The 25,513-nt window shown below is 43.9% G+C and overlaps 1 protein-coding gene across 1 annotated transcript in view; it reads left to right on the plus strand.

Annotated features, from left to right (window-relative positions):
• Positions 1 to 14,563, plus strand: part of Brinp2 (BMP/retinoic acid inducible neural specific 2) — a 101,104-nt gene extending 86,541 nt beyond the window's left edge. Inside the window, exons 5-8 of the mRNA XM_057770435.1 lie at positions 4,723 to 4,828; positions 8,282 to 8,518; positions 10,481 to 10,703; positions 12,334 to 14,563. Coding sequence (XP_057626418.1) covers positions 4,723 to 4,828; positions 8,282 to 8,518; positions 10,481 to 10,703; positions 12,334 to 13,450 — 1,683 coding nt within the window. The 3' untranslated portion in view covers positions 13,451 to 14,563. The remainder of the gene's footprint in view (positions 1 to 4,722; positions 4,829 to 8,281; positions 8,519 to 10,480; positions 10,704 to 12,333) is intronic.
• The last annotated feature ends 10,950 nt before the right edge of the window (positions 14,564 to 25,513 follow it).

The following is a 25,513-nucleotide window of genomic DNA, read 5'->3' on the forward strand; positions in this document are numbered from 1 at the left end:
GACTTTTAGCTAATATGACTACTTCTGCTTTTAAAACTCTGAACAATTTCCAGATAATTCAACACATTTTGCCCTAACCACAACTATTCTTCCTCTCCCCCAATCCCGCCAGATCCTTCAGACCTTTTCTTGTGGCAACGTAAGGGCAAAAGCACCAGAAATTCTCTGGAAGCCTACTGGCTAGCAAGGCTGGCATCTCTGCCAATTAGTTACAACACTCATGTTCTACCTGATGGTAAAGATGATGATCGCCGTCCCTGTCTACTCTGCTGTCACGTTGGGGTGACACCACATGATCCAACCCACAGGAAAACCATAAAAGGTTATATGCATATACAACTGTCTATAACTTCCTAGAAGGGATCAGCACCACAAAGACGAGATAGGGCTTTTTTCATAGCTATACTTAATTCACCTCTTTGGGAACAGGCTGTGGAAGGACCTGGTGTGGAGGGGTTGAAAAGCCCGTGAGATGACTGAACAAAGACAGTCAGAAGCCAGCCAGACCCTAGGCAGAAAAAGGGAGTTTATCATAGCCCATCCTAAGGGGAAAAAATAAGCGTTGGTAAAGCTGCAGCAGTCTGCGGCCCCTGATTCACTTCGAAGCCTTTTAAAGCACACACACCATCGCTGGGCTCTCCGTGCTCAGCCCCATCGCTCACCATTAGAGGCCCATTTTCCTCCGCTGTTAGCATCACAGGTGCCCCCCCTTCCCCCAGGTAGGGCAGTAACAATCTGGAAGGGAGAGAAGGGGGAGGAGTATAGGCTCACTGGAATGATGGTTTTCACAGTCTGGTATTATGGAAAATTGGATGCGCTAATGAACCTGGGAGACATCAGGGCTTTCTGAAGACAGGATGGTCTCTGTCAACAGACCAATTAGCACACAATTATTTTCCTCTTCTGAAAGCTTATCTGAGGCACTCTTTGAAATGTGTGCACTTGAGTGAACTGCACTTTCTGTTACCTCTACGGGCCCTTTTAATAACCTCCCGGAACTGCCTGACCCTCTGCAGAGAAATCTGCAGCACTGTCTTGACTCGCCCTCAGAGACAGGGCTCCACCACATGTGTGGGAACAGGGCTGTATATCAGTCTGTACTGCTCACCCAGGTCAGTTCCTGACAGTGTCTACTCGAGACTCTTTCCAGGTCCCTTTCTTCTTCCTACCTCATCACCTATCCATGGGGGGGGGGGGTGGTATCAGAACAGAATAGAAATAAAAATAATAGTGACTTTGGTATCTCGTGAAGTCTGAACGAGCCTTCCTCATGAAGATCTGGCTTACTACTCTCCGCTCTATCAGGACATGGGTACGATGCTAGGGTATTTCCTCATTTTTCTCATCCTGCACCACAATCAACAAAAGGAAGATCCTCTTCTCAGAGGCCTACCTGACTGATTGTCTTCTTGCGGAACTGGCATTTGAACAAGCAGAGAAAGAGGGGAAAAATTACAAGATTACAGTCAGCCTCAGTACGGAGAAATGATGGTGGGAAGGAGATGGATGAGTACTGGGTAGGAAAAGGCTTGGGAGTCAAAAAGAACAGGAATGCCTCTGTTGTGGCTATTCCCTGGCCTAGCCTGTCCTTCCCTATACACAGCTTGTTATCTCACTCCCTGTCTGAAGCTAGTTGGTGGGTCACCCACTCAGGAGTGGGTAGATGGAAAATCCGGAATACAACTTAGCAACACTGGTGGCCAGCTTACCGTGCGGTAGGAACAAACTAGTTTCTCAATGATATAGCATCCACTTGTACCTGCCATTCAGCCCAATCCGTTCACACAGGTCCCACTAAATCATGCTGGTTCTTAGCCATGGCTCTTCTTACGGGGAGTACTACAAAAAGAGAGACTTGGCCCTGAAGTAAGCCTGGCTCTGTCTTCCCATTCTAGTCTGATCACTAAGACGTATTCAGTGTACAGTGTCCACGTGGGAAAAGAGGCCAGCCCAAGAAGATCCACCAGAACACGGGGATTCTAGAAACATAAGTTTCCAAGTGCCATACAGACAGGAACTGTGACATTCATCTGTGAGTTGCCACTAACTGAATAAAGCACTGCAGGAATGTATTGAATTCATCCTAGCCCCTAGGGTAAAATACATGCAATAGTGAGCTGCTCATTTAACTTATCTAGACCTTGTTTTCTTAATCTCTTATAGAAAGATAGTGAATGAAAAATTGAGGACATGATGGCTCCTGGATGCGTCTGAGAAGGTTTATTGTAGATATGAGAAAGAAAACAGCCAGAGGCATCTGGAAGAGCCCAGACTGAACCAGGCCAGCAGACTGAACGAGATTGTGGGGAGGGGAGAATGAGGGAAAGAGAGAAAGGGGGTAGGGGAAGCTAAGGGCCAAGAGATCACAAGCAGCAAGAGGTCAAGAAAACTAAGAGGGAGCATGGACCAAGAGGGCGCATAGACAAAATGGCTGACTTATATTAGGAAGAGAAGCTGGGGACATGGAGGCCCAGCCCATGGGAAAGAGAGGTTTAGAGGGCGTGGTGAGAAGTGCCGGGAGGAGGCACAGGGGCTGAGTGAGACTTTCTCTAGCAGATAGTAGTACTAACTTCCCATCATTGCATTTTGTTTTGTTTTGTTTTTTCCCAGTGTTAGACTTCTGAGGAGAGCAGATCACTAGCATATTAGATGAACTGATCTCTTTAGACTATTGTCTAGAAAGTGGTGACATTTTTGTGGTGTCAACCCTTTGACCTGTTTTCTAGGAATTGAAATGACACAGATCTAGAGTCTGAAAGCTCCAATGTTGATTTAAACTAATTAATTATTATGGGCTCAGTTCTGTGATCCTGATACTTAGGAGGGTGAGGCAGGAGGATTGTTATGAGGACAGGCTGAGCCATATCATAACTTACAGGCCAGCCTAGCAGTAAGACCCTATCTCAAAATCAATCAATCATCAATCAATCTTTAGGAATATTTCGTCATCCAGAGCCACTCTATGCTCTGGACTGTGTTTTTCTATTGGGAAAATGGGAGGGTGGATTGGGTCCTAAAATCACCGTTGGCATTTTGCTTCATTGGAGAATCACCCTACATCTGGTGTGGTCCTGGTCCTGGTCCTCCTTTGGACTGCGTCTTGCTGGCTCTCAGACACTGTTTCTGATGCTGCTTCTTTGTTCTTTTCCAGACACTTTCACAAGTTCCCTTGAATCCCTACTCACTTTCCAAGGCTGATTTAAACTCCCAAGATCAGCCCTGACTCCTTTCCCAGTGTTTGTGGTATCGTCCCATCTCCCACTTGACAGCTTTATTCTCTGTGCATTTTCTAAGCTTAGGCAGACAGGAGTCCCTCTGTGATGTCCCGTTCATTTTGGGTTCCTTAAGGAGACAGGCCCATACCTATATACTTTGAAGCCTGTGCTGCAGATCCCACTTTCTTTCTCTTTGAATTTTTCTTCTTACAACATATTTCCCTAACTCCTCTACTCTCTGCTCCCTACTTATCTTTAAAGAGTCAGTGATGTTTCCCCTGTTCTTTTAGTTCTCCCTCTGCCTGGGAATGTGCTTCCTGTGACACATCCTTTGGTCACAACTCGGATATCTTTCTGTCATTTGTAATCTACCTGCCCCACCTCCTCAAATGGCTCATTGTGTAACTTACACATCATTGCGCCTATCTTCCTGAAAAGACTAGAACACTTATCTCACACATCCTCAGGTTCACTGCTTTCTTACGACATTCCAGGCACTGCACTAGCCGCTGGTGACATCATGGCAAGCAAAATAACTGTGAGCTTGCCTCTGCAGAGACTCCAGCGTGGGAACCAGGTGGGACTCACATCCTCTTAGGAAAGGATGCGAAACTGCAGCTCCCGTGCCCAGGTGCCTGCAGCTACAGGGAGGTCAGCAGTACCAGGTAGAGCCCCACAAGAGCTCCAGGAAGGCACTCTATGAATGTTTGATGAATTGCGCAGAATTGAACAGGGGCTGCTCAATAAATACTCCTTGATTGGTTGATTGATTGTTGGCAAGGGCTTTGAGCTCTTGAGAAGAAAGGGCCTCGGGTCCCCATCATTCTTATTACATAATTATTTCAGTGAACTTAAAGCTCCCCATTTTTCATCTTATACTTTAAACATCAGGGAAAACTGATGGGCCAACTTTATAATATTTTAAAATACGGTGTTTGGAATACTATGTGGCTGTAAGAGTTTATGTATATTTAATATACTTACTGAAATATGCAGTAATCCCATAGCTGATTTTCTCTAAGGACATCTCGATGCTGAAGTGGACTTAAATGTTTAATACTAATAATAATACTCATAACCATTCATATTTCTCTTGTGCTTTTCATCTTCGGGATCCCCCAAACCTGTGAGCACCTCATCAAGTAGATGTAACTGGCTCACCCACAGGCTCACAGGAACCACCTCTGGCACCTTGCCTCCTTCAAGCTGGCAGACACCAACTTGAAGGTCTCACTCCATACCCCACTTCCTGGCTACACATTTGTTGGCTCCCCTCTCAAAGGCCCTAGTGACCACATGCAGCTTTTTATCACCGGCCACATAGAAACAATGTTCACTGACTTGGGACATGGAAACAAAGTCACTCTGCATTCCTAGGGTAGACAAATGCAGTTTCTTTGGTCAGGAGTAGGACATCCAGGGTCTCCACATGGATGGCTCGAAGGACAGGGCAAAGAAAAACCTTTCTCTTGTTTTCTGAGTCCATATCTTGTCCCTTCTTCTCTAGGTCACAGAGACCAGGACTGGTCCACTGGGCTGCAGCAACTATGACAACCTGGATTCAGTCAGCTCTGTCCTGGTTCAGAGTCCAGAGAACAAAGTACAGTTACTGGGTAAGCAGCTGCATGGTAGCTTCCCGCTGCTAAGGCCTGGTGGAAAGCCTGGATCCCTGCCAAGAAAGGAAAGATCTGATTTTCTCATTTGAGTAGGTCAGGGTCTGGGATGGGTGTATTCGAGTACTGAAATAAGGACTCACATTTTACCAAATGAGCAAAATAACTTTATTCAAAGCAAATCAATAGCACCAATCGGAAATACACCGTCAGAATTGGTAGCAGGCTTCATACGTGAAGGTACTCAAGGACCCACATTATTGTATGAGCCTTCCTTTAGGAGGAGCTGGTTATTAGGGACATGGTTTGGATGGTTATCTACTTAGATACACAGATTAAATCTCATAACCATTTTTTCTACTGTGCATGTTCCTTCCCATAACACATGTGATTTTTATCAAATGTGCATCCAATTATGCATAGGCAAAGGATAGTAAGTAATGGATTCTCCCTAAATATTCACTTAGGTACACAGTTTTGCCTTATTACACATATGCTCAAAACCAGTCTAGGCCACATGGTTTCCCCAGCTTCATACCTGGGTACAGTGGAGTACAATTGAATAGAATGCAACTTTGATGGCTGTGAAGAGGAAGAAAACGCACTCCATCATTCACTGTAGGGTGTGCGTGCAGTTCTTTGCAGGTGGGGGTTCTAGGTTGCTAACACTTGCTAGGTGTGTTGCTATATATCTGCTAGGTGCAGATAAAAGACCTAGGCTGCCAATTGCATTTTGAATAGAAATGAGTACACAGTTCCTAACAAGTAGAGTCTGGGTCATTAAGTTTATGCCTATCTGCCTCAGCTAAGTCCTCCTTAAGACAAGAAACTTCACAAATCTTAGGACCTGCATGCAGCAACTTTCCATCAGTATTTTTTTGGGGGGGGGAGCATGAGGAACATCAGAGGACTAGCCCCACACCCATGATCCATTGCTCCTGCCACTTAATATCTAAGTAACTTCCAATGTGTTCCTTTTCAAAACCTGATCCTGTAGGAATCAGACACACAACCTTGTAAACTAGTCCAATGATGGTTTTGGTTCTGGAAGACACACTAAGGAACCAGTAGCCTTTGCATAGTAATTGTGGCTTCACTAATAAGACTCCCTCTAGGTCAAACTTTGGGTCCACTGGTCTGTAACCACAGCAGAGGAGTCGCTTGCTTTCCATTGTCTGTGCTTTTTCCATGAGAACCAAGAACCTCGAAGCCAGGAGCAGCATTTAAGAAGAATGAACAGGAACATTTGGACTGGAGACAGCAAGGGCAAAGTGGAGAGAGAAAAAGCAAAAACCACTGTTGTAGGCCCAAAGAATGGGGGAGAAGTAGAGACATCTAATTCCACCTGTTTCTCAGATGTTTTAAGAGAAGAGCTATGCAAACAGATTCAGCAGCAGAAGACTTCGTTCTTCCTAAGCACTAACTGAATTAGCCTCCGTTTAAGATATTACAATCCCAGCCTCACAAAATCAATAGCCCTCACCCAGAAGTTACGATTACAAATCTCAAGCAATCTGAGCCAGAGACAACTAATCTTGCTTTAGGAATTAACAAACATACAATAAGAGGAGTGAAACACCTAGTAATAGATACCCGACACAACTGATATCTCTCTTCTCCTGTCCCTGTACAAGCTGGATTTGTGTCTGGAAATCAGCGGTGAGTGAAGTTCACAATGCCTGCTGGTTCATTTGGAATAGTTTGTGCTGTTTAATTTTAGAGCCCATCACTCACACAGACATTGCTCAGGGCGCTTACTTTACAGCCACGGGAAGTGTTCTGGTGAAGAGGCGGGAGGCAGTGGGGAGGTGGAAGGAGATTACTGGAAGAGGCTGCGTTGAAAGCAAGCATGTGGATGGCATGTATGTGCTGAGCGGGGACTGTCGAGGGCCATGTGGGCACAGAATCAGGAAAGGGACATCTAGTAGCCAGAGAGAGTAGGAGGTGGGCCTCAAGTGAGAACAGAAAATATCCGAGCTGCTGACAACTTCAAGGTACAGTGTGAGGTCCTCTGAGGCTGGGATGCACACTGTGAGTATTCTGATTTTTCTGCCAAGGACAAAGTCATGGATGTGGAAATCAAAAGCATGCATTTGAGGAAAGGGGCTTCTCATTCTCCTGGAAGAAAGTCTAACAATATCCCTGCTGGAAGAGTCTCCTGAAGATCCGACCTACACTAAATCCATCCTTAATCCATAACTATCTTTTCTTCACTCTTTGCAAGCTTCCAACAGTCACCTTACCTGTGGCTTGAAGCCAGTGTGTGTCTGGGCCTGATGGCCTGATGGCCTGATCAATCTCGAGGCGCAGTCTACCCTCCTTCATTTATATTTTCTTAACTGTTAAATTAGTTGGGCAGTGATGGTACAGGCCTTTAATCCCAGCACTCAGGAGGTCGAAGCAGGTTGATCACTGTGATTTCGAAGTCAGCCTGAACTGCAGAGCGAGTTCTAGTACAGTCAGGGCTACGACAGAGAAACCCTGTGTCCAAAAAACAGAAACAAAACAACAAAAACAGAAAAAAAAGCAAACAACAACAAAAAACAAGAGTCAAATTATACTGGGTAGGCAGCCATAGCCAAGTATGCAGTATCACCGGGTGAAACGAGGGTTGTGGTTGACACTAGGGCTGCGACTTCAGTGGGTCACAGTGGCCTTTTGGCTTTTATTTTCTCATTTCAAAAAAATCCTCAAAATGAAATTAGGCATGGTGACACACACTGATAATCCCAGCCCTTGGCGGGGCAGAGGCAGGAAGATCAGGATCCACCAGTAACAGTATAAGGAATGTGAGCCCAGATTGTTTTAGGGGACAAAATAAAACAACAGCAACAACCCTTTAGGATAGAGATGACCCTGAGAGCCACTACCAACTATAGATAGAAAGTAATCAGTTTAGTACCTGGTCACTGTATACCTAGAGTAACTATCCCTATCTCATAACCAGAACATTCTCAGCTATCCAGACTGGACTGCGAGGCCCAGGAAGGTTAGCATTTAGTAATGTCTGAGCATGTCTACTGCCAACATTGGGGAAACTCTAAGAAGAATGGCTAGGAGAGGCAGAGCAAGCTCCTCAAGCCTCGCTTTCTCCCCCAGGAGGGCCTTAAGCTCTTATTTTATCTGAAACATCTTCCTGTTTCTCTCCTAGAAATGCTGATGAGCAGCCACTAAGCTGTTCTTAGGATATGCACGCTCTCAATTTGGCTGATGTGAGGAGTTTGGCTAAGCCTTGGGCTTTGATGTTCCTCATCTGCATATTCAGATCCTCCCCCATCTGTCATAGGGGTAGAAAAGCCCTCTCTTCCAACCAGCTCAGCAGGATCCGACCCGGGGGTGACCAGCCTCAGGACCAGTCAGCAAAACCCCTGTTTGGATTCCCCTAGCCTTGGGTGTGAGAAACTGAGTCCCGCTGCTTCTGCTCAGTGATGCCTTGATTCACGCTTTCCCCAGGCCTGCAGGTGCTGCTTCCTGAACACCTGCGTGAGCGGTTTGTGGCGGCAGCACTTAGCTACATCACTTGCAGCTCTGAGGGTGAACTTGTCTGCAGGGAGAATGACTGCTGGTGCAAGTGCAGCCCCACTTTCCCAGAATGCAACTGTCCTGATGCTGACATTCAGTCCATGGAAGACAGCCTGCTGCAGATTCAAGACTCCTGGGCCACTCACAACAGGCAGTTTGAAGAGTCAGGTAAGCAAGACAACTAGCTCAGAATTGTTCCCCATCGAAGACTAAAGGCTTCCAGGGCCCAGGACATGAGGAATCTGACGTGGATCCCAACTTACTATGTTTGTAAACGTCCGAGGAAAGAATAATTATATGTCACCAAGAGTCTTAAGTGGTGTGTTGTTCTTCATGCAAATAATCACAGTGCCTAACTTAGATGTTTGTGTGAAGGCCTTAATAAGCTAAGATAAATATCATTGAGAGTACAAAGAAATACTATTGTCTGTCCTTCTGACTACTGATTTCACGGTGTCTAACACAATGCTTGCACCTGATAAATATTTGCTGAAGATATGAAGTCTATAAAATGGTCATGTTGGTACCCAGTGGAAATCAGACCAACTGTTGTTTCTTGCTGACATAACTAATTATCAATGTCAACTAAAGACCCAGGGTCTGCAGGGATAGTTTTGCTTCTTGCCCTATTACTGACTAACTTTCTTGCTTTGGTTTAACCATCCAGTTCTTCGATGCTATAATACCCTCGTCTTTAAAAGAGTGATAGCAATAGGTCAATGCAAGGAGCTATTTCAAAAAAAATCAAGTTCTAGTCCCCAGCCTGATGCATTGGGCTAGTAGTAGTACTATGTGTTCTACAATACAACTTTTGCTTTTATGAGATTCTACAGGTGAAGAAGTGAGAGTGTCATAGACCTCTGCCAGGTGGGGAGGTGGTGACAGGTCCCAAGGCAAAGCAGAGAAGAGAGACCTGAGCATGAGTTCAAAAAGCAAACCATACCCAGGACCCTCAAAAGACTGCAGATTTGGAGCTTGGAGGCAGATATCATGTTGTTTCTATATTAGCTACAAGGAAGAATACCTATGTGACCAGGAGCCCAAGAGAGCAAGACTGTGTCAGAGAATCAGAGAGTAGGCTGTGGAGGGAGAGGCTAGGCACAGAGATTAAATGTTTCTAAGATTTCTGAACTGGGTAGAGTACCTTCTCTGTGCCAACATTTGCCTGTCATTGAGCCTGTTTACCTTCTGCTGGAGAGTCCTGGTATTGTTGAAGAAATTTGGTCAAAGAGAGAAAGGAAGGAAGTGGGTCAGGATGAGAGGGGAGGAGGAGATGAGGTGGGAGGAGTAGATGACAGAAACAGCAATTAGGATATGTTATATGAGAAAAGAAGGCAGTTCCATGAGTAAATTACAAGGAAAAGAAAAGGAAAGAGACACACCCCAAGGCTATGAGTAAAAGCAGGATATCTAGCCATTCAAGAAGTGGCAGAGATCTGTTTTGAAAATCAAAGATTTACTGGAATAAGAACAAAAAACAAGAGTCGGGCAGTGGTGTCGCACGCCTTTAATCCCAGCACTTAGCAGGCAGAAGCAGGCAGATCTATGTGAGTTCAAGGCCAGTCTGGCTTACAAGGGTTAGTTCCAGGATAGCTGTTAGGACTGTTACACAGAGAAAACCTGTCTCAAAAATAAAATAAAATAAAAATAAAACAAAGAACAAAAAACAAAGCAAAGCAAAGCAAAACAAAACAAAAAACCCTCCGAAGTTGGGGCTGGAGAGATGGCTCAGTAGTTAAGAGCATGCACTGCTCTCCCAGAGGACCTGCGTTGGTCCTTGAAACCATGTTGGATCATTCACAACCACCTCAAATTACAGCTCTAGGAGACCTACCTCCTTCTTCTGTTCTCTATAGGCCCTACACACATGTAGTGAGTACACACACACACACACGAGAACCAAAATTGAAAAACGAATGAATTCTTAAGAAAAGAATACTAGAGCTACATTTTATGATATGTTAATTACTTTTCAATAATGCCATATGTAATTTACAAAGCTAGTACAGTGGATGTGAGGCCTGTTTCTTATGCAACGATTCTGAGGGGCCCCTGGGACTAAGGAACCAGCCATATGTGTTCCCAGGGCTTCCCATAGCTTCTGCTCAGATCTTGTATTTTTGCCCACAGAAGAATTCCAGGCCCTGCTGAAGAGGCTGCCCAGTGACCGATTCCTGAACTCCACAGCCATCTCCCAGTACTGGCTCATGGACACTAATGTCCAGCACCGCTACCAACAGCTGGGAGCCAGCCTGAAAGTCCTGTTAAAGAAGATGCACCGGATTGTCCGCCGCCTCTTCAATCTCTGCAAGCGCTGCCATCGGCAGCCCCGTTTCCGCCTGCCCAAGGAGAGGTGAGTACCCGGGCTTCAGATCCAGAGCACAGCACCTCCTGCCAGAGCTGCCAAAGCCAAGAAGGATGCTGTGGTCAACACAGAAGAACAGAAAGTGGTGACACATTCAGCCATTCTGGTTCTGTGATCTTGGCCCCTCTCCTTTGTCATAGTCAATCATCCATTGTGTCTGAAGAAGTTAAGGGAGCCTGTGTAACTTTTATGTAAATGATAGTAGATTCAAATACTATTCTAGTAACACCCCAATTCTCACTTATTCTTTTCCAGTTTTGTAATTCTTCTAGTGAGGGAAAGGCTTGAGTTCAAGCCCATATACCAACTGCAAATAATGAGAAATAAACACACTCGATTGTTTCAAACAAGTGGCTCTCATCACTTGTCTGAGTCATAGGTGGGAAGAAAGCTGAGGCCTGGCCTCTCCCAATGGGACTAGAAGAGTATACTGTGATAGGAATCCACTTACTTATTCACTCATACATACATGCCTTCATTAAAAATGTAATAAACCTATATTCCATGCCCTGCTATTTAGCTATAGAGGACACGGGTGACAAGGAAAGATTTAGCAAACATGTAGAGACATAAAAAATTTAAAATCCTGACTTATTAGCCACTGAAACTGATGAAAGTAGAACACCAATCAAAAGGACATAAATTAAAAAAAGAATAAAAACCTAAAAAAGGAGATAGTTCCCAAGAGGCAGAGGCTGGAGAGGAAAACCTCCTAAGAAGTATTGGACAGCTTATGCAGGAAACGATAGGAATGCCTGGCATATGTAGTGAGACAGGACTCTGGGCAGTGTGGCTACTGTCGCAAAGGCCCAGCCATGTCACTAATTGAGCCTCAGGGAAGGCGGGAAGCAGGAGTGGAGAAGACAGACTGGCAGGAGTTAGTAAAATGGTTTGTTTTTGTTTGTTTTTGTTTTGTTTTTAGCAACTAATTTTTCAATGCCCCTCATGAACAAGAAACAAGCTTGCTCTGTGAGAATGTGTTTGTGGACAGCACAGAACCCCTGTTCTCGCTGTACTTCCAGGGAAGCCAGCTATGAATAAGCGCTCAATAAACCAATAGCAATTTTATACAGATAGTTGCCACAGGTGAAATCAGAACACAGTGATGAGACAGTGACTGGAGTCGTCCTTTGAAGGAGACATCGGAAAGAACCAATTTGAAGAGGTAGTTAAAAGTTGAAATCCAAAGTAACCCACAAAAAAAAAAAAAAAAATTCAAGTCTTCCTGTAAGAAAGATAAAACAGAAAAGGAGAGACCTTCAGCTGGGTATGAACTTGGCAAGACCGTGAACTGTTAAAGATCTATGCTACAGAGAAAACTAAAAGACTAGATTTGATTCAAGACACTGAAAAACCTCCAGTTTTGAAAGAAATTAGCCTGACTGTTTCCAGGACAAGCCTGATGTCAAATCTTCCTGGCTGGTCCACTAGAGAGAGTTCCAGGCTTAACTGAGTTGGTGGAGCTCCGAGGTCTTCACCACTCAGGGAACCTGTTGCTGTGATCTTTCCCTTGCCCCTGCCCCCTCCACTCCATCTGTTAGTCGGTGTCCTGATACTCCTAGGGAGACAGGGGATGCAGTTTCCTTTGCCTCTTACTTCTTTCTTTTGTCTCTTCTAGGTCCCTGTCTTTCTGGTGGAACCGAATCCAATCCCTTCTCTACTGTGGAGAAAGCACCCTCCCCGGGACCTTCCTGGAACAGAGCCACAGCTGCACCTGTCCCTATGACCAATCTTCCTGCCAGGGCCCCATCCCATGTGCCTTGGGTGAAGGGTCTGCGTGCGCCCACTGTGCTTCAGACAATAGTACTCGCTGCGGGAGCTGCAACCCTGGCTATGTGCTGGCCCAAGGACTGTGCCGTCCCGAGGTAGCTGAGTCCCTGGAGAACTTCCTGGGACTGGAGACAGACCTGCAGGACTTAGAGCTGAAGTACCTGCTGCAGAAGCGAGACAGCCGCATTGAGGTCCACTCCATCTTCATCAGCAACGACATGCGCCTCGGCAGCTGGTTTGACCCTTCCTGGAGGAAGCGGATGCTGCTGACTCTGAAGAGCAACAAATACAAGCCCGGGCTGGTGCATGTCATGTTAGCCTTGTCCCTGCAGATCTGTCTCACTAAGAACAGCACCCTGGAGCCTGTCATGGCCATCTACGTCAACCCCTTCGGGGGCAGCCACTCCGAGAGCTGGTTCATGCCTGTCAATGAGGGCAACTTTCCTGACTGGGAAAGGACTAACGTGGATGCAGCTGCCCAGTGCCAAAACTGGACAATCACATTGGGAAACAGGTGGAAGACTTTCTTTGAAACAGTCCATGTTTACCTAAGGAGCCGAATCAAGTCCCTGGATGACAGCTCCAACGAGACAATCTACTATGAGCCCCTGGAGATGACGGATCCCTCCAAGAACTTGGGCTACATGAAAATCAACACCTTGCAGGTCTTTGGCTACAGCCTGCCCTTTGATCCGGATGCTATCCGAGACCTAATTCTCCAGCTAGATTACCCATATACGCAAGGTTCCCAGGACTCTGCCCTCTTACAACTCATTGAGCTCAGAGACCGGGTCAATCAACTCTCTCCACCTGGCAAAGTCCGACTGGACCTTTTCTCCTGCTTGCTCCGGCATAGGCTCAAGCTGGCCAACAACGAGGTGGGCAGGATCCAATCCTCCCTGAGAGCTTTCAATTCCAAGCTGCCAAATCCTGTCGAATATGAGACAGGCAAACTCTGTAGCTAATGGGGGAACTACCCCAGCACTGGTCAGAGAGTTGATCCACACATTCAGGGTGCAAAGATAATCCGAGCCCTCACCTCAGTGCCAACAGGGTGCTTTTATGGGACTTTCAGCACCTGGGAGATGGGAGCTCAAGGCTTGAACTGAAGCAGGCGAGAGACAATGAAACAGCCACCGCACACGTGCACAAGTGCATACAACACCCCCTCCCCGCCCCGACTCACAAGGAGGCCACAGCTCAGCAGCCTCGGGTCTGTAAAGTTGGTGCTCTCTAAAACAAATGCATTTGAAGAAGAGCCAAGGAAGAGATAAAAAGAACCAGCTAAACCATACAAGAAACGAAGTGAAAATGCTTCAAGGTGATTTTTGTCATCCAAGACAGCAAGAGGGGACAAGAGTGGGAGGGGCGGGAGACCTCCCCTCTGTGGAGTCACTTTTGTATTCTTTTTAACCAGATTTCTTAAAATGTTGTTGTTCTGTGACTCCCTGCATCGGTTCTTACTTTTTGTACACTGCCTTCCTGCACCCTGGGGGGCCATGGGCTGATGGCTTTCCATGCCACTTCTTCAGAAAGTGTGTGCAGTGCTACGGCAGAGGAGCCAACACTAAGGGCAGGCCACAGCCTCCTTGCTCACTCCCTCACTTCTTCCTCCTGCCAGCTCCCTCACTTTCTTGCCCCCCCCCCAGTTTCACAGTTTTGACTTGTTCCAAGAGCCCCTCACAGTTCATCCAGAGCCCTCTTCCCACAGCACCTGTCTGTCCAAGGAAGCAGTTTTGTCAAGTTAGAGATGATGTATATGGAAATGTTCTTTTTTAAAAAACAACAAAACAAAAAATATTTATTTTGTGATTGTTTTTCTTGTCAACCTGCTCCAGTCATATGAACCTCTGAGTAAAATTTTACTTGACTTAATGAATTTTAAAGACCCTTTTTAGTGGGAAAATGAGAGAGAAAAGAGAAACATAGTTCCTTGGATTGAGTGAATGTTTATCAGTATTATTATCATCATCATCCTGTGTCTGAAAGGAGTATCCACAGATGATGTACATTGATGTGGGAGGCTGGCTGATTAGTGTATGTATGTGTTAATTTGTGCCTGTGTTAACTCAGGTATGAAATGTGTGTGTGTGTGTGTGTGTGTGTGTGTGTGTGTGTGTAAGAGAGAGAGAGAGAAAGGGGGAGGGGGAGAGGGAGGGAGAAACATTAAATGAAAATGGAGCAGAACTTCCTTAGAGAGTCAGCACAGGATATCCATGTCAGAGGATTGGCAGTTTCTACTCAGAAGCAGCTGCAGTCCCAGAACCTGCTGAGAGAGGCTCTGTTGTCACCGTCCCTAGGGGCAGCAGGAGACTCTCTCATGTTCTATGTATTATATGGTCTGGGATCATTCTTTAAGGATATTGACAAAGATACAAATGTGATATTCATCTTCTCCATTCTGTCTGCCACTTCCCCAACCTACATGTACCAGACAGACAACACATGCATCTCAGCTTAGCCTCCCTTACAACAGCAAGGGACCACTTCATAGCATATTATGCAGACAACCACTTCTCTGTCCACATGGTTTATGTTCTAAGTGCAATATGTAAGTATGACAGCTTTAATTTTATTCAGAGCAAATCACAGAGATACTAAATATCTCAGTCTGTAGCTGTGGTACATCTTAGTGGAAAACGAGAGGGGACGCAACAATAAAATGGTCCCATCTACCCAAGAGTCTTGTATGCCCATTGTTGCGTATAGAAGAATTTGATGTTTCCTTTAATCAATGACAACAGCAACAACAAATCCATGGCAGGTAAGTGGCCTGAGTCACAACCTCCCTGAAGGCTTTAAACCCAGAGTGCTGGGAGGATTGAGGGTGAAAACAGCTCTAGGCGAGCTAGTCCTAGTTCAAACCGTTGCTTGCTAAGTGGGGTTTATACCAGGCTTCTCAGCTGTGGGAAACAGAACAAGCAGATGACATCTCCGTCGATGGGAGTGCTGAGAAGTACCAGAGGAGGGGACGCTTGGGGAGAAGAGGGTTGCAAATGTCAGGAAGACTTTGATATATGCCTAAGATGGGCTTTATGCGAGGTGTAAGGCAGGCAGTGGAGTCTGCTTTTAGCACTCGAAATGATCCTGTCTCCATGCTGGAGGAGTGGGTGGACAGAAACTTCCACTCATAAATTACGGGCACACTTTTTATGTGGCAAATTGTCAGCCGCTGTGCATAGCAAAACTCAGAGTAGGAAGAGGGAAATTGGGAATCTACTGTACATAAAGTTAGCAGCGTGGAGCCCTGGCAGCGGAACATGATTGCCTCCGTAGGAAGTGAGTCAGCACACAGAGACTGACCCCTTGGGTCAATCCCACCAGTGTGCTGAGGGCAAAGAAACCTCAGGCCTGGGTCCCTGAATCAGAGATCAAAATGGGCTACAGTGTTGGCAGAAGGGATGTTCTTATTTGAGAGAGGAAGGACATCTAGGATATTCTTATTTGAGAGATGAATCTCTAGGAAGTCTGATAGTGTGAGATGCTGTGGTTTTAGGAATGTAGTTATCTATTCCAGAGAGTTCGTTCCTTGTCTGTGGAAAGCTTTATCTGTGAGGGTGAGTGTACTGAATGCATTAGTGCCCCTTTGACTTCAGGTGTGAGAAACAATAATTGAAATCTGGAAGAACATTAAATATGGCAGTAGACATTTTAATACTTTGCCTAATCTTTTGTTTTGGGACTGTGATGAAGTGCCATGGAGTGCCTAGTGAAGAAGAGCTTGGGTTAAAGCAGCAGACCAAAAATTTTGCTCCCAGAATCCAGAAAGAAATAAGAAAGGGACATACTTAGTGGGTAGGCCAAGGCCCTTAAGAGCAGTGGTTCTCAATCTGTGGGTCTTGACCCCTTTGTGAGGGGGTCACACACTAAATGTCCTGCATATCAGATACTTACATTATGATTCATAGTGGTAACAGAGTTACAGTTACGAAGTAGCAATGAAATAATTTCATGGTTGGGAGCCATATTAATTGGTCATAACATTCAGAAGGTTGAGAACCACTGCTTAAGAGGAAGCTTTAAAGGGTTGAAGCTTAGTTAAGCATAGAGTTTTTCATAACACTAGGCTGTGAAATTCATTAACGAAGGAATGCCCATGTTGAAGTTTTCACCTGTAAATTCTATGATTAACCAAACATGTGAGCTACCTATTCTCAGACACATTTGCAAATAAAGAATTGTCATTAATTAGTACTGGGTTGTCAATGTTGGTGAACTCATTGTGGAATTAAAACTAAACCATAATTCAGCTACTACCATGCACTGGATAATAAGTCAGGAATTCAAGTCTTAATTGTAACCTCAAAGAACTAATACATCAAATGCTAATCTTCCCTAATGCTTGAGACTAATACCTCTAATACTAAATAATATATTTAATACCTGCTGCTAATAATATAATACTGTACTCCATAAATGTACTCAGTGATGAACTGCCTAAAACATAAATGAACTCACAATCCTGGGTATCACATATCATTCAGATCTTGTTCTTGGCTTCCTTTCAAAAGTATGAAAACAGTGGTTCATGATAGGCAGAGCTGCCTTGCGAGCAGACAGAATATTCTGCCTACATGATGTTCTGCCCTAAAGTCTGTAATTTCATCAGGTAGGTTTGTCCTGAATTTTAAGAGAAGTCTTCTTTTGTCATTATGCTCTGCATGGAAGCTAAAATATCCCTTGGGAGAAGTAAGTCCTACAAATTAGGCAATGGAAAGATAGAGGACTGTACTGCTGGAACGGGGAGCTTTGTAGGGGACTGCCAGCCTAATATATTCATTAGTGACATAAAGAGGAAGAGGCTAAGGGAACTGGAGAGAGTAAAGAGCCTGCCTAGTTTGTATCTGTCAGCAGAGCTAGACACAGCTGTCTCGTCTGTCCCTCCTTGGCTTCTCCCTGCCAGTAAATGGCATCCAAGTCTTAGGGGTGAGCAAGGCCCAGTTCAGGACTTGGGCGTGTGGAAACAGACAAAGGAAACAATATTCTAAAAAGACCATTAAGAGATGGTAGTACCTCAGTGGCATTCCCTGTTGTTGGTCCTAAGAATAAATAACAGAATTTTATTCCTAGGAAACATTAAACATGGAGTAGACATGTGTCCATGAAGGACATAGACAGAGCAATGGCCATGCTAGTCTCCTGATGGCCATATCAGCTCACTGTGTGTAATCACATTATCTTGCCCATAATTTCTTGATAGTTATATTTTCTGTAAACTATCTAAAACAGTTTTTTTAACTTTTATTCTTCTTACATACATTACATCCTGACAGTATTTTCCCCTCCACCCACTCCTCCCAGCACCCCCACCTCCCCCAGATCAACTTCTTCTCTGTTTCCCTTCAAATAAAAAACAGCAGACCTCCCAGGAATATCCACCAAAACTGGCCTAACAAGATGCACTAAGACTGGGAACAAACCCTCATATCATGGCTGGACATGGCAACCCAGTAGGAGGAAAAGGGTCCCAGGTGCCGGCAAAAGAGTCAGAGACACCCTCATTCCCATCTTTGGGAGTTCCATAAGAACCCAAAGCTCCACAACCATATAGTATATGCAGAGGATCTAGTTCAAAGTCATACACAGACTGTGTCTGTTGCTTCAGTTTCTGTGAGCCCCTATGAGTCTTGATTATCAATTATAGATTTTTGACTATCACTGAAGTCTTCTGGGGTCTGCACAAAATCTTTCTTTTGAATGCTAGAAGCATTGGTAGCCACTAGCTTATGAAAGCCTTGAACTGTCAGTGTGGACTGGATTTGGACAGTAGCAGAGAAGAGCAATGAAGTGATACCCTAGTGCAGGCTATCTTTAGTACAAAAAGTAAGCACCAAGTGGTTTTGGTGTTTAACCAATGACACCAGGAGAGCCTACACTCCTGGAAAGGTTCGATTCTCTTTAGATGAGCATTACACTTGAGAAAGAAGACAGATGGGCTGGAAAGGTATGGTTGTCTGTCAGAACATATACTACTTCTGACTTTTCACTATGGTTCTGCCACCAGTCAGTCCTGTGATTAAGCTAAGATTTTTTTTACATCTGTAGCATTCAGCTTGCTCCCCCTTGGAAGAGAGAGTTATCCATACAGGTTCTGAGGGTTCTTCTAAGTTATCCTTTGCCAGTGTGAAGAACAGTGAGCACAGCAGACTCCGTAGCCTCTGAGTCAAGCCAATCTGCATTTGTATCTTGGACCCACGTTTACAATCTGAATGATCTTCATTTTCATCTTCTTGGCTACAGCCCAACTGCATTGCATCTACTTTCTTTACCTGAACATTTATCTCCTGTCTTAGTTAGGGTTTTTATTGCTCTGAAGAGACATCACAACCACAGCAACTCTTATAAAGAAAGCACTTAATTGGGGTGACTTACTTACAGTTTCAGAGTTTCTGTCCATTACCATCATTGTGGAGAGAGCATGGCAGCGTGCAGACAGACATGGTGCTGGCTACATTTTGGCTTACAGGGAACATGAAGTGAGCTGACTCACTGGGTGGTATCCTGAGCATAGGAAACCTCAAAGCCCGCCCCCACAGTGGCACACTTCCTCTGACAAGGCCACATCCCTCAATAATGCCACTCCCTTTAGGGGCCATCTTCTTTCAAATAACCACATCTCCCAATATTGTTTTGCTCTACACTCTTTAAATTTCAAGAAGACACATCCCCCCAAATCACCTAAACGCAATCTCAACCACAGTGTCTAGTCTAGTCATCACTGACAGGTCCTCTCTATGTTAATTGCCAGGTTGTCAAGACCCTACAGAACATGTTTATAAGGTTGTGCATGTGATGGAGGACACTCAACAAGAGTGGGTCACTCTCCAGTAGAAGTGTGTGGAGTATTGTCAGAACACAGAAAAATTAAAAACTACCTCCTTAAAGAAACACTCACAAAATAGTTGCTACTCTTCTATCAACTACAGGAGCAGTGGCCCAGGTCACCAGTTATTTCACCTGATCCCTTTTTAGAAAACAGAAAGCACAGTAGAGAGCCCCTCTGCAGGCACCACATTGGTACACTTCCATTCACCAAGAAACACGTAAGTCATTTTCACAGGAGCACCCTCAAGGGTGTAGTGGTGTGAGCCAGACGGTGGTGGCACAATCCCAGTACCTGGGAAGCAGAGGCAGGCAGATCTCAGTGAGTTCAAGGCCAGCAAGGTCTACACAGCAAGTTCCAGGACAGCCAGACTCTTACACAGTGAAACCTTGTCTTGAAAAACAACCAAAAGGACAAAAGCAAAGAGAGCAGTGGTGTGAAACTGACTCTTCTTGCTCTTCACTTCCCCCCAAAATCCTGGTTCACAGGGCATGGGCTTGGACTCTGCATTTCTAACAAACTCCCAGGGTGAGGCTGCTGCTGCTCCAGGAATCACACTCCCAAGGATGCTTTCAGAAAGCGTGTCTCATTTCCCTGTCATATTCAGGAATTTAAACCAGAAGGCTCTGGGGAAATGCAGGAACTAATAAAAGAATCCATCACCTTTGGGTCTAAGCTTACGGGTGAAAATCTTGGTGTTCTCCTGGCCCTTCATTTCTCCTCCGTTTAAGAGCTTGACAACTGACCTATATACACCAATAGGAGACAGGGGGTGAGGTGACAGGAAACAAAGGGAACTTGAATAAATGAAACTTCTGAGGTCTCCAAGCTGACTTGCTTTATGAATGTGTGTTTACAGATAAGCAGCCCCAAGGACTGGCTGAGTCATGCTGACTGAGTAAAGGTCTTTTCTCCAAGCCCATCAGAGTCAATCTTCTGAGGAGAGGGCCGGGGAGTACCCATCACTGATGGAAACATACATCAGACGAGATGATTGAACTCGCACTAGCGATATGCGAGCACCCAGAGGCCCCCAGGCCTTAGAATATACCCAGAGCCTCCGAGGCACCTAATCTGAAATAGGAAATGAATTATTCTTACTTTCAGTTCTGTCCTTCTCAGCTCCAACCTGCGCGATTACCACTCTTGCATCATTAATAGAAACAACGGCCAAGATTTATGAAGGGTCATTCTTTCAAGGCTCCCAGAACTTGGAAGAACGAATCAATCAAGATTATTTATTGAGCATTTTCAGCTAGGAGCTGTGGGAAATAAAGCAAACATGGATTTAGTGTGTACACTTCCTTAATTCAAAAGTCTGCAGATGACTGAGGGAATGAAACTCAGGAAGGTGGGGGAGAAACTCGCAATTCCAGGAAGGCAGGAGCTGGACGAACCTTGCTTTCCAGAGTCAGACAGTTCCAGCTGCGCCTTGTACAGGTGTGCAAAGTTGGATACATCATTCATTCTCCTGCAGCCTCAGCTTGTACAGAAATAAAAGACGGGCAATAGCTGTGTATTCATAGGTTATGGTGATGGTCAGTCAAATGACAGGAAACATGATTGACAGATTCATAACACATGCCCAATACATTTGGATCGTTTTTATTGTGTTAGATGGTATCTATTACTGAAAGGAAGGAAGGGGAAAGGGGGTAAGGAATGGAAAAGGAAAAAACAAACTGATGGAGGACTCATGTGACTCGCTTGCTAAGCAAACTTCTTCCTGGAAACAGAGAGGGGTTTATCATCTGGGCCTTTACATAAAGGTCGTTGGATAATATAATGGAAAAACTCTCCTATTACAGTTTCAGAAGACACAAATAAGCCATTCAAATGGCTATTTCTTGTATAGACCTTCTCTAAAAGCAGCGAATATAGTATTACAGCATAAATCATCACCAAAATGTCTGTGCCCAGCCAGGTCATGTGGCCCAGGGACATTGTTCTGATGATATAACTTATTTCAATGATAGAGCTTGGAGTCCCTAAGAGAATGGGTAATTAACATGTCCATTAGACTGCCTCCTTCCAATGATGCATCTTAAGTGCACTTCTCACAAGCACCAAATTGCAGTCAATTCCTGGCTGAATTATGTGATGGGAGCCAGGGTGCAGCAGTTCTGCTATAAGGTTCCTAGGCACAGACAGGAGAGAAGCAGAGTTTATTCCAGTCATAGTGAAAGCACAAGATACAGGTAGACAGAACGGTAGAGAGAATTGTACTAGGTGGTGGATGCTGGGGGATCTCCTTCAGCATTCAGTCTTTGAGGTGCTGGACCACTTTGGATGGTCTTGGGTAACAAGTGGGTGAAACATACACCCTGGATAGTATTCAGCAACACAATGAAAGTCTGCTGAGAATTTGCATTCCATCACTAAGCTCCTGAATCCATATCTTCATTTCACTCTCAGTAAAAGCAGTTTCAGTCACGTATAACTCACAGAGTTCATCTTCTAAAGGTGTGTGGTTTTATGATTTTTATTTGAAAAGTGTACACAGATCCTCACCTACTACCTCCAGAACATTTCTATCTCCCAAGGGAGAAACGCTGAGCACGGCAGTACTTCTCGGTTTTCCGCATACTATGAGCAAACCAGCTGAGAAGAACTGATCATTTGGGCTCAAGGTTTCAGAAGTTTCCGTTCATCACGGCAAGGAGGGTGTGACAGGCCAGAGTAGCTCACCCCATGGTAGCCAGGCAGTTAGGAGAGATTCTGCCTACACTCCCTGCCTTTCTCCTTTTTCCTTTTATTCCGCCCAGGTTCCTCACCACACTGGGTGTTATTCTATTTCCAAAGCTGATACAGTGACAAATACCCCCAACTAAAAGCAGTCTTGAGGGAGAAAAAAATCTATTTGACTTACAATTCCAGGTCACTTCCCATTATGAAGAAAGTCAAGACAGGAACTCTTAAAGCAGGATCTCAAAGCAGGCCTCCTTGCTATTCCACACAGTTTCACCACCAACCAAGGAATTCAGTTCACAACTAATGAAATGCATCAGGAACTATGGAAGATGTAGCTTGCTTGCTGGCAGCAAATGCTTACCTAACTTTCTTATATAGTTCAGGACCATCTGCCTAGGGAATGGTACCACCCACAGTCAGATTTGCCCTCCTGCATCAATTAAAAACCAAGGCAATCTCCTCACAAGGGTGTCCCACAGGCCAGTCTGACCTACATAATTCTCTTCCCAGGAAATTCTAAGTTGTGTCAAGTTGACAGGTAATGCTCACCAAGACAGATGAGGTGGCTTGCCTCACAATTAAGGCTAGGTCTCTGCCCTTTAGTTAATACTCCCTGGAAGTCCCCCTGTAGACATACCCACACACAAGCGTTACTAATCTAATTTCTTCTTAATTTAATCAAGCTGACAATCAAGATCAACCAACACACATTAGCAGCCACTCTCTACTCCTGCTCAATCCCAACCCTAGGTAACCAACATTTAATCTATCTGAATGGAATTTTCTATTCAGAAATTTTCATGTAAATGGACTCACACAAATGTGGTCTTTTGTGACTGATTTCATTCAGTTAGTATAGTATTTTCAATGTTTATCTATGTTGTAACACACATTAGAATGTCACTCCTTTGTAAGATCAAATAATAATCCATTAAACAGTTGTAGCATTTTTTTGTTTACTCATTCATCAGGTATTTAGGTGCTTTCTGCATTTTGGGTTATTAGCATATAATTCTGCCATGAATATTATGTACATGTTTTTGTGTCAAAATTGGATTTCAGTTCTTCTGACTACATACTTGAAGTGGATTTGCTGGGTACCATGATATCTTCATGTTTAACAGTTTGAGGACCTGTAAGACTGTGCTCCAAAGCATCTGCATCCTTTCATGCTCTCACAGCACATTCCTTCTAACCCCGGCTTCTGTCTTTTCATGTAGCCATGCCAGTGGATGTCAAGAGGTAACTCATTGCAGGTCTTCCTTGCATTTCCCTGAGGGTTAATGATGCTGAGTGTGTGTGTGCTTATTAACCATTTTCTTCTTTCAAGACATTTTTCCCATTTTAAAAAGGCAATTAAGTACGTTTCAATTTAAGAGCTCTTTATGTACTCCACATATGATTCCCTTATCAGATACGTGATTAACAAATATTTTCCCTATTAAATGAATAAGATTTTTGTTTTCTTAATGCTGCTATTTAGAGAACAAAAGCTTTAAATTTTGATGAAACCCATTTACCTACTAATCAAACTGTTATTTGTCTTCATTTCTAGAAAATGTGTTCCTTATTCACAGTCACCAAATATGTGCCTATGTTTTCTTCTAATAATATAGTTTTGACTATCTATTCCAAGCTTCTGATTTATTTGTGTATACTTTCATTGTAGAATATAAGCTAGGAGTCAACTTCATTATTTTGCATAGAGATATACAGCTTTATCAGTGTCATTTATTAAAATTTTCCCATGGAATTTTCTGGGCACAAATGTCAAAAGTGACTGAGCATAAAGTTATGGCTTGATTTCTGGATGATGAATTCTACCTCATGGATCTATGTGTCTATCTTCTTGCCAGAACACTCGCTACTGTTGTAGCACTTAATATATTCTGGAATATAGAATTTTAGAGCCCCTGACTGTTTTTCTTTCTATCGAGGTGTTTTAAATATTTTGGGTCACTTACATTTCAAAATATATTTTAGGTTCAGCTTATCAGTTTCTATGAAAAATTAAGGCAGTTCAGGTATTTTGTTTGTGTATAGAACTATAGATGACTTTTGTGTGCTGATCTTATGTCCAGCAACCTTGTTGAAGTTGCTATTTCTTGTTCATTAGACTCATTTTGTTATAATTTTATATATCCAATATTTCATTTATACATACACACCGTTCCCCTCCTCTTTATTTTGTGGAATCCCATTTTTAGCTATTATGCTTTTGTCCTTGAGTCAGAGTAGGGAGGAGTTTTCATTCTGAGTCTTTCACTAGAAGCATTTACTAGGAGAAAATTTTTTTATTATGGGGGTCAGATAATCATAGAAAAATCACTGCCAGGATTGTGTGAATGCACAGAAAGTTTCCAAGAATTAATATAGAATATTGTGAAACTACTCGATAATCCACAGTGCTTGTTCAAAGGCTGTACACAGCTTCAATTTTCTTGACTGTCTTGAAAGACCACACTGTGGGGCAGCAGTGATTAGATCAATTTTAGTAAATGAGACCTGTGCACAACTTCCATACTTGCACTTGTGGCTATTTGGTCTACATATTCCTTGTGCCAAGGAGGCCAGTGAAAGAGACTGGCTTTCTTTAGCTGACCAAGTCATTCTGCCTCTTGGTTTAGTGCCTCTTCTATGGAAGACGCTCTTCGGTAGCATTAACATGTAGTTGAAACATCTTGACATTTCCTGTTTGCTTCATAGTTCCATTCACAAGCCTCTTTCCCAGAATTTCTCATGTTTTGATCATTGAGTCATCCTCCTTCTGGGTCCTTAACAGGACAGGGTATTAACCAGTATTATAAATTCATGTATATTTTTATCTTAGGTCACTGCTCTTTCTACACAAAGTGGATGACCAATTATACCCCATATAAGACCTTTGACCAATAGAAAGAAGTTTTACTTATCACAGTCTATCAAAAACCCTTAAGTAAAGCTTGACCATTTTACTTCTCTGTTAGTTAGGCATTAAAGTCTTCTCATTAAGCTGTTGATTAGATCCACAGGAAAAATGTTAGGGACTTTAGTGACAGATAGCATAGGATTCTGTGTTACCTGCTTGTTTAGCTTGCTTGTGCTCTCTAGCCCTGACTGTGTCCAATCTTGGATATACCATGCCTATGTTAGAGTGGATTGGTGCACTTTATAATTCGGTAGCTTTTACTTAAATCACCAAATAATAGGCAGTGCAGGTTGCTCATAGTTTCATAGCCAGAAACACTGTGTTTGCCAAGGTCCAGTAGCACTTTAAGAGTTGATGAATAATTATTTTCTCTTAATAGCATGGGGTTTCTTCAAAAGACAAATGTTCTACATGAATTTGTAGACAATTTTTGACAAGTGTTCTAAATGAAATTCTACTGGATTTTATATAAACTCTAGGCATAATTGTCATAGCTAATTTTGGCTGTCAGCTTCATATACCTGGGAAGAGGGAATTCAAATGAGAAACTGCCACAAGCAGATTGGCTGGTGGAAATATCTATAGAGCATTTTCTTGATTGCTGCC

This window comes from Chionomys nivalis, chromosome 5 (assembly GCF_950005125.1).
Source record: "Chionomys nivalis chromosome 5, mChiNiv1.1, whole genome shotgun sequence".
NCBI classification, from domain to species: Eukaryota; Metazoa; Chordata; class Mammalia; order Rodentia; family Cricetidae; genus Chionomys; species Chionomys nivalis.